At 40.0% G+C, this 8,840-nt stretch overlaps 1 protein-coding gene across 1 annotated transcript in view; it reads left to right on the top strand.

Annotated features, from left to right (window-relative positions):
• The window catches only part of LOC101860941, a gene marked incomplete in the record, with an annotated part of 15,687 nt that overhangs the window by 2,157 nt on the left and 4,690 nt on the right, over nucleotides 1-8,840 (top strand). The window contains 3 exon segments of the mRNA XM_005112536.3: nucleotides 4,712-4,827; nucleotides 6,825-6,934; nucleotides 7,734-7,850. Coding sequence (XP_005112593.2) covers nucleotides 4,712-4,827; nucleotides 6,825-6,934; nucleotides 7,734-7,850 — 343 coding nt within the window.

Here is an 8,840-nt window from a genome sequence, read left to right as displayed (position 1 = left end):
TACAAGATCACTGACTTCTCTGTTGACACCCACTCCTTGGGGCTCATATGACCTTATGCAGTTGCGAGCGCCGTAAAACCCTCTACTATAAAAAAAAAAGAAGTCTAGATCTAGATCTAGACTACCAAGAATAAAGATCTAGATCTAGAATCTAGATCTACTGGACATGACTGAACTAAATCTAGACTCTACTGACTATGAGGCTTCTAGGATAGGAAGATACCACCTTTGTCCTTAGTGTCTTGCCTCTATAATAAGGCAGGTAGCCTACAGCTTAAGAATCTGGGTCTCGTCTGTTCAGATTTAGACTTGGCATCATCCACACAGAGTACTGGATATCGATTTAAATATTTGGAATCAATGTTTTATCAGTACAATGATCGTACATCATGTACAATCATTGATCAGTAGATCTAGCCTGTACTACAAAAGGAGCAGTAGGCTAAAATTTCACGTTTTTAACAAGGCGGGGGGTGGGGGGAGGTTTCAGGGGGGCTATCTCTCCATATCGGCACGAGCATCAAAATCATGTAATCCTTTAGAACCAGAAGTAATCGTCGGTGGGGTCAAAACTAATATCCCTAAACAGGACCCAGTTTCTTACTTAAGTAGATCTAGATTTAGATCTAGAATCTAGTACTGGTGTGTATGTGAGTGTGTGTGTGTATAGTATAAGGTGTGAACGGGGGGCGAGGAGGGATTTTATTTTTGTTGTTTACATGAAGGATTTTAGTTTGCCTCAGGGGTGACTAAATGCAAACAGGTTACTGCCTAGGTCGAGCAGTCTTGTTTTCTCGGAGTACCTTTTGAAGGCATATATATATATATAAATGAAGTATAATCCGGGAACCTTGCCCGAACCAAACTGAAGTATCTGAATGTTCAAACATTTAAAAATCTCTTGCTCTAGAAATTGAATTCGATGCAAGAGAATGCTTCTTCCCAGTCGTCGCAGAATGGCAGAATGAAAGATGACGCCTAAATCTCACAAATAACAAAAGAATCTCGAGAACAGAAACCGTTTGGAGAAATAAAGATCAAGTTTATTTTCCCAGGCATTCTGAAAAATAGTCACTTCGTAATATAATTGGCAGTGGCTTCATTTAGAGTAGGGCACGGGGCGTAGACGTAGGCTAAAACTACCCTACTAGATCTAGATCTGACTGTTCTAATCTAGGCCTACATTATGACATTGATTGACATTGTTGTAGTGTCTGTCAGTGTACTAGATCTAATATCTGTGTGTTCATCATTTACAAATATTTCAAATTCCTTTTAGGTTTGCACCCCCCGGGTCGATGCCACTGACTGAAGTGTCTTTTGGCCCTTCCCAAAGGGGGGACATTTCTTGTTCTAGTGCACAGTAGAATTGTAAATGGGCTGATCTAACAATGTCATGCTCATAACTGTGCCTGAACTACAACTGGGAACTGCTGCTTTTTCTTTCCTAATCCTTACTATCGTCATTTTCATCCACTTCTTTTGTATGTTTTTTACACTCTTGTGACCCGATATTTCTGGGGTGCCTTGATAGTCGAAGCAGACCTTGTGCTGTTGAAGCTAGAGAGGTGAGCAGATTAAGTCTGATTCCCTGTAAGGACTTCTCTGTTGACATCCACCCCTTGGCGCTCATATGACCTTTTATGCAGTTGCGAGCGCCGTAAAACCTCTACTAAAACTAACTAACTAAAAGAATGAGAGGAGGGAGGAGTTGTGCAGAGGGCCGGCACTAACCATCATGTCCTTGACAATGTCCACTGAGCAAACTATAACAAGAGTGAGGGTGAGGGTTAGGGTTACATCCCGCTCACAGTATCCCCTCTTTTGTGTTTTGTTGGTGGACCGGGGTGATGAGAGGGAGTGGGGGGAGGGGGGGGGGAGACAATTACAGCGAATTATAGGCGATTTCCAGATTGAGAACCATGGATATGGGGTACATAGAAGTGGAACCAATAAATTGGCAAAAAGATATTATTAATCCGAATACAGGAAAAAGAGGCTAAAACAGCACCTGGACATGGATGGCTGGTGCCTCTATAAATAAATCATTGATGGTCTGGTCTGGTCTGGTGGACCGGCCGGCCTTCTGAGGAACTCCTTCCTGAGAGGATCATGAACATTAGAATATATTCTGTCCCTGTGGTTTTATGCACCCTGCATAATTTAGCAAAATTTGATCATTTTTTGCATAATTTCACATTTTTGGGTTCTGTTTTCATAATTTCAGAATTTTTCTTTCATAAAACGACGGGGACAGAATATTACTCTCATCAAGGGCAAGGGCTTTTTACGGCTACTTTAGGACTTAGGCTTAGCCTCCTAATCTACACTTACAAAGGAGAAATCCTTTCTGATTCAGAGATTCAAAGTCCTATATATGATTAATTATTCATTAATATATGTGGTTGTTGGTCTAATACTAGTGGTCGGTAGTGGAATATCATGACATGTTGTACTAGCCAAGGTGGTGACATTGTCATTGCGAAGAATGTCATGATCTGGATCCATTTGATTTTTTATTGTTATTGACTGTTATTTTATTACCACTGACTGTTACTCACTGCGTTCACAACAGTAGTATACAGTGATTGTAACTGATCTCTGATAAGATCAAATTTTACTAGTTGTTGACACGTTTCAACAGCTGTCTGAACTAATTGCCTGTTCACTTGAGGTTGATGCGTCTTTCATTGTTCTGCCTGAATTTTACTGTAGGCCTAGATCTAGGCCTAATGGCTAAGGTCAGTTCATTGACCTCCTCTGATATAATTGCTATTGTTTTATTAGCAGAGGGGTTTAGTTTTTTAGTTTTAGTAGAGGTTTTACGACGCTCGCAACTGCATAAGGTCATATGAGTGCCAGAAGTTTAGATTAGAGGTGTTACAAGAGAGTAACAAACATAAAAAAGAAGGAGAGAGATAAGGACGATAGATGTTTGATAGGAAAAAAAGGAGCAAATCACACCAGAGCACCCGCCAACCACCCACGCAGAGGGGTTTGATAGGGCCTGGCTTTATGATATTTTTTTGGAAATATAATGTCTCTCACTGATGGCTGCTAGGCATGCACTATGAAGTGAGTGTGGTTATTTGAAAGTCATTGGACAGTGTGTATTGTAATTGGTGCCTATGTTCGACTATTACATTGCTTATTATCAATATATAGAAGGGCAGCAATAAATCCTGGATTGTTGCTCCCTATATTTCCATGATTAACTTGAATTATGTCCCTGTAATTGTACTTTTATTTTATCTTGCCAACCCCCACACCAAAGATTGTCTGATCTTAGTGATCTTTATTCACTCCTCCTTCCTGTTTTAACCACATGTGCTCATGCTCATTATGATTCAGTCTTGTCAGTGAAGCCAGAGAGGACAGACCTCATGTCATTTTTTCTTATTATATGTTAAATAAATCGACCTTCTTCATCAAGAAACAGTTTTTACTTTTGCCTTCTTAATTACAACAATGGTACCAAACCCCAGTGCAACAGCCTAGATATCTAGTAAAGACAGAAAAGTGAGATTTATGAGAATATGTACATGCTTGTGTTTATGAATGTTACTCGTTGTGTACTTGCAACCAAACTTTGTTGACAAGAATAAAATTGTAATAATATAATAATATATATAGATCTATATATTCTTTTGCACAGTTTGGAGTTTAAAGCAGTATGTTATGATACAGTTTTACCTGGGTGGTAGACGTAGGGGAAGGAAGTGGAGTCTACGCAATCCCAAATCTTAAGGACCATCAGGTTTTCTTCGGTTTAGACTAGTTTTCGGTTTAGAAATGTTGCTCAAATAGAAGGGAAAAAATGGGAATTTTAAATTTCTTTTGTTTTACAGTGTTATTTTCAGATCAACCAACCATTATGAAATGTTCAGCGTATTGAAAAAATTGAACGTAATGATCACATATTCGTCAAAAAAGGAATTAGAATCGGAACTGAAAACATTAGATCTTGCTCATTCTTCACCTGAATTCTTGATATCATGGCGTAACTGTAAAGCAGCACTCATGCCAGGTCTACTCAATATTATTTTAAAAATGTACTCCAGTTGTTGTAAACAAAATGATTTTCAACCTCAAAGGCCACACAAATGAATTTACAAAGGAAATTGTAACTTAAAGAAATGCGCACACATGTCAAAAGGAGATCATTGCTAGGTTTTTATAGCTGCTATATATATCAGTGTCGCTGATCAACGTCCCGTGGTGGGGAGAGGGATAACTTCTTACCGTCGTCGGTCGGCGTCCCGTGGGGGCTAAGTGTTAAGCAGACTCCAACATATTGTTTCTCAAATCTGTGACTTGTACAGTGTCTGTTTTTGCATGGGTCTCAATATTCCGCCATTTAGAGGATTTCCACTACTGCCATTTCCTCTGCTAAACTTTTGAAGAAACAGTCACCGGCAAAGAGAGTTGCTGGGGGAGGGGCAGCTCTCCATGCAAGACTGTAAATAATATTTGGTAAGTGACTCTTTTACCTGAAATTATCTTCCAAACCCTCAAATTGGTATGAAATAAACTTGTTTTGATAAATTGATGGTTTTTATTTCAGCATTCCAGGGCTAAACAGTATTTAATAATGGGTGTCTCGCGAAAATGATCTTCTGTCGCGATCTCGTGGAAAGTTCCTCCTTTTTTTTACATTCTGAGTTGAGACCGGTCATTTTGTAAGAATGTTTCCCGCCTGTGTGTTTCCCAGGGCAGCATCAAGCTCCCTGACCACAGCCTTCCGTCAGACTACAGCGACGTCCAACCGCACAGCTACGACCCGGACTACATCTCACAGATCAGCAGCAAGATGCAAGTGCCTCATAGGTTGGTTGGTCAATTGTTGTTGTTGTGTGTGTTGTTGTTGCTGTTGTTGCTGTTGTTGTTGTTGGTCAGACTACAGCGACGTCCAGCCACAGAGCTACGACCCGGACTACATCTCACAGATCAGCAGTAAGATGCAAGTGTCTCATAGGTTGGTTGGTCAGTCGGGTGTTGTTGTTGTTGCTGTTGTTGTTGTTGGTCAGACTACAGCGACGTCCAGCCACAGAGCTGCAGCCCGGACTACATCTCACAGATCAGGTGTTGTTGTTGTTGGTGTTGTTGTTGCTGCTGTTGGTGTTGTTTGTCTCGTTGATGTTGTTGTTATGATTAAGCAGGGATGTGTTTATTTCCTTCTTCCAATAGTGGTATGATGTAGTAATGCTTGCCTTTTCTCTAACTGGGTACTTCTGGGTGGTTGGTGGGTGCTCTGGTGTGGTTTGCTCCTTCTTTCCTATCAAGCATTTATCGTCCTTATCTCCCCTCCTTCTTTTTTATGTTTGTTACTCTCTTGTAACACCTCTAATCTTCTGGCGCTCATATGACCTTATGAAGTTGCAGGCGCCGTAAAACCTCTACTAAAACTAAAACTAACTGGGTACTTAATTTGTATATTCTTGATGTCCGATGAGAGCTCTGGCCTTTTGTGCTCCAATTGCTTTATCTCCTGTGTTACTGTTTTTTTAGTTTTAGTAGAGGTTTTACGGCGCTCACAACTGCATAAGGTCATATGAGTGCCAGAAGATTAGAGGTGTTACAAGAGAGTAACAAACATAAAAAAGAAGGGGAGATAAGGATGATAGATGTTCGATGGGAAAGAAGGAGCAAACCACACCAGAGCACCCGCCAACCACCCACATGTTAGTTTTCTTTAGAATCTGTTCCTGACAGAAAGGGCAGCTGCGTAAACAACAACCCTCCAAGAAATCGTTTCGTCAGCATCTTCCCAGATTCACCTTATAGAATCAGTAAGGGTTTCCAGATAAAACTGTAATAGTAATAAGGACAGTTATTAGTTTTAGTTTTAGTAGAGGTTTTACGGCGCTCACAACTGCATAAGGTCATATGAGCGCCAAGGGGTGGGTGTCAACAGAGAAGTCCTTACAGGGAATCAGACTTAGACTGCTCACCTCTCTAGCTTCAACAGCACAAGGTCTGCTTCGACTATCAAGGCACCCCGGAAATAGCAGGTCACAAGAGAGTGACAAACATACAAAAGAAGTAGAGGAAATGACAATAGTAAGGATGAGGAAAGAAAAAGCAGCAGTTCCCTGTTGTAGATCAGGCACAGTTGTGAGCGTGACATTGATGAATCAGCCCATTTACAATTCTACTGTGCATGAGCGGGAGATGTCCTCCCTTTGGGAGTGGCCTAAAGACACTCCAGTCAGTGGCACCGCCCCGGGGGGGGGCGGACAGTTATTAGTTATTCAAATAGGGTACAAAGGGACATCTCATAGTGACTATGTAGTAGTTCCATTCTGTTTCCCTATTTCTTTCTCAGGGAAAAACTATCAAGGGTCCAAGTCTTGGTTTTGGATTGGGCGCTTTTTTTTTGTTTTTTCAAATTTAATTTTCTCAAATCTGAAAATAATGACCAAAGTGTTTTATGGAATAGCTCTGTCTCAATAGTCTGCCTGCTTGTGTGCTGGACCCCATTCCGTATGGTTGAGAAAGTTCTTCTTTATCGGTTGAACTGATTTTCTTGTTACCGTTCTGTGAAAAGTTAAGTCTTGTGTGAATGAAGTATACTGCACTCAGTGATCATGTGATTGATGTAAAGCGCTCAGAGCTTATACTCGTATGGGATAGAGCACTCTGTATAAATGCAATCTATTACTATTATTATTATTACTATTGCTATTATTATTATTATTATAACATGTTGGTAGGGGTAGGGTTGAAGCAGGCAGCCGGCCTTCTAAGCGATCATGTTGGGTCGACGGAGGGGTGGTATGTCATTAACAATAACAATCACTTTTACTTTTACGATGATTTTACAGAATCGCCGTTGGGTCGGGTGCAACCAGTCGAGACGTCCAGATGAACGGGTCCTACGAGGGCGGCCAGCAGTACGCGGGGATGTCGGTCCCGGACAAAATCATCGTGGCAGGTCAGTGACTGGTCCTGGTGTTTTTGTGAACTCACTGAACTTTTCTTCTTTTCTTTCTTTCTTTTTTTTTTTTCTTTATTCTTCATCGTAGGCTTCAGTACGTGAGAATGTGACCTAGGCAAGTGGTACTGTGGTCTTGTGCACTCGTCAAGATGTTTGTTTGTTTGTGTGAATTTTGTAAGAATTATAAGTCTATGGTGGTACCACTTCGGCGATCAACTGGAAAGTTTCATTTATGATTTGATAAAAGCACTTCAATCTCACGTTAACGATAAAAATCTGCTATTATTTTTAAAAATACAGCATACACATTTATTTTTTTTTGGCATGGTAACAATATTCAGTTTTTTGGCTCTCCTGTAACATTGTAATAACTGCATATGTATATACTGTATTTTTATTAAAAGACAGACAAAATATGGGTTGTTGACAGGTGCTCTAGTGTGGTTTGCTCCTTCTTTCCTATCAAATATCTAACAACTATATCCTTCCTCCTTCTTTTTTGTGTTTGTTACTGATTTGCAGCACCTCTAATCTTCAGCCTTTATATATTCTAATTGTGTCACAAATGCCGTAAAAATCTCACTAAAACTAAAAGGGCGTGTCTGTTCATCTGCCCAGAGCGACTGAGTTCTGTCATATTTGAAGAGTTTTCATTGTCTTTGTCTAAATATGATATATATCAATGCTTTGATATTTGTTTTGTTGGGTAGAAAATATATTTCAAATTTGTCTTGTGTTTAACAGTCTGGTGTGCCGTGTTGAGAAATGTAACTGTATGTTGCTTGCTGTGTTCTAGTGGAGAGCGGGGAAGAAATCCAATCCCTGGGGGCAGCTGAAGAAATTCAGCGTCTTGTGGAGGAATCGTCGTGCAAATTCCCCGACATGAGGATTCCATACACACTAGTTGTGGGCGGTAAATAGCGACGGTGGAGAGCACATTCTGGTTCTAAAACAACCCGGATGTTTTGATTTTTCCTTCTTAGAGAGGCTTGGTTCCTTCATAAAGAGGCTTCTTGCTTTCATAAATAGGCTTTTTTCTTTCATTAGGAGACGTCTTTCCTTTCGTTAAGAGGCTTCGTGCCTTTTTTGAGTCGGGTTATTATTATTGTGAGTTTTATTTCTTTACCTCGGTCACATTTTTCCAGCAATTTACAGAACACATTTCGGTTGTAATATTGAGGATTCATATCTTTTTCTGGTGAATTAGTTTGAACAATGTAAATAATGGTCTATTTTAGACAATATCATATTTGTTAACTTTGTTCTTTGTCAATTCAGATGTTTAGGCTCGTAGGTTCTGAGATTAGCCGAGCGGTGTAGACAGAGACATATAAGTCCTTCATGATATGTTTAAGAGAATATCTTTCTTAAAACTTTGTAGACTGAGTTTTCAAGGGACATTTCAATGAAATGTTAAATGTTGATCAAAATGGAAGAGAAATCTTGCGTTGTTTTTTTGAAGAGGCCGTTTAATCATCTCTGAAGGGTTGTTTGTGATTGGCTGTTTGTTTGCTTTCGATGTTGGCTGCTGAAGTGTTTTCCTGGACTCTGGTGTTGTTTTTTATTTCTCTGAGTGAGTTCTTGTTGTAGTTCATGTACCAGTTTTCTTTTTTTTTTTCCTCGTCCTTCGTTAGTTTTCTTCATCGCAGCTGACGTTAAAATATTTTCTTCGTCTTTTTTTTAATATTGGTGTGTTGACATTTTGTCTCTGATCTCAAATTTGTCTTCTTTGAGGATTTTAATTGTTTTTTTGTAAAGTGTTTAACGGCGCTCGCAACTGCATAAGGTCATATGAGCGCGCGGGACACACCTAATATTTTCCGTTGGTAGGAAATTTGGAATTTTGCCCGAGTGGCGGCCGAAGCCTACTCTTATCGATTTTAGACCACCAAGGGATCTTTAA

The sequence above is a fragment of the Aplysia californica genome, unplaced genomic scaffold (genome assembly GCF_000002075.1).
Source record: "Aplysia californica isolate F4 #8 unplaced genomic scaffold, AplCal3.0 scaffold01313, whole genome shotgun sequence".
In the NCBI taxonomy this organism is placed as follows: Eukaryota; Metazoa; Mollusca; class Gastropoda; order Aplysiida; family Aplysiidae; genus Aplysia; species Aplysia californica.
Note: the sequence above shows the minus strand (reverse complement) of the source record. Positions and strands in the feature narration are given on the sequence as shown.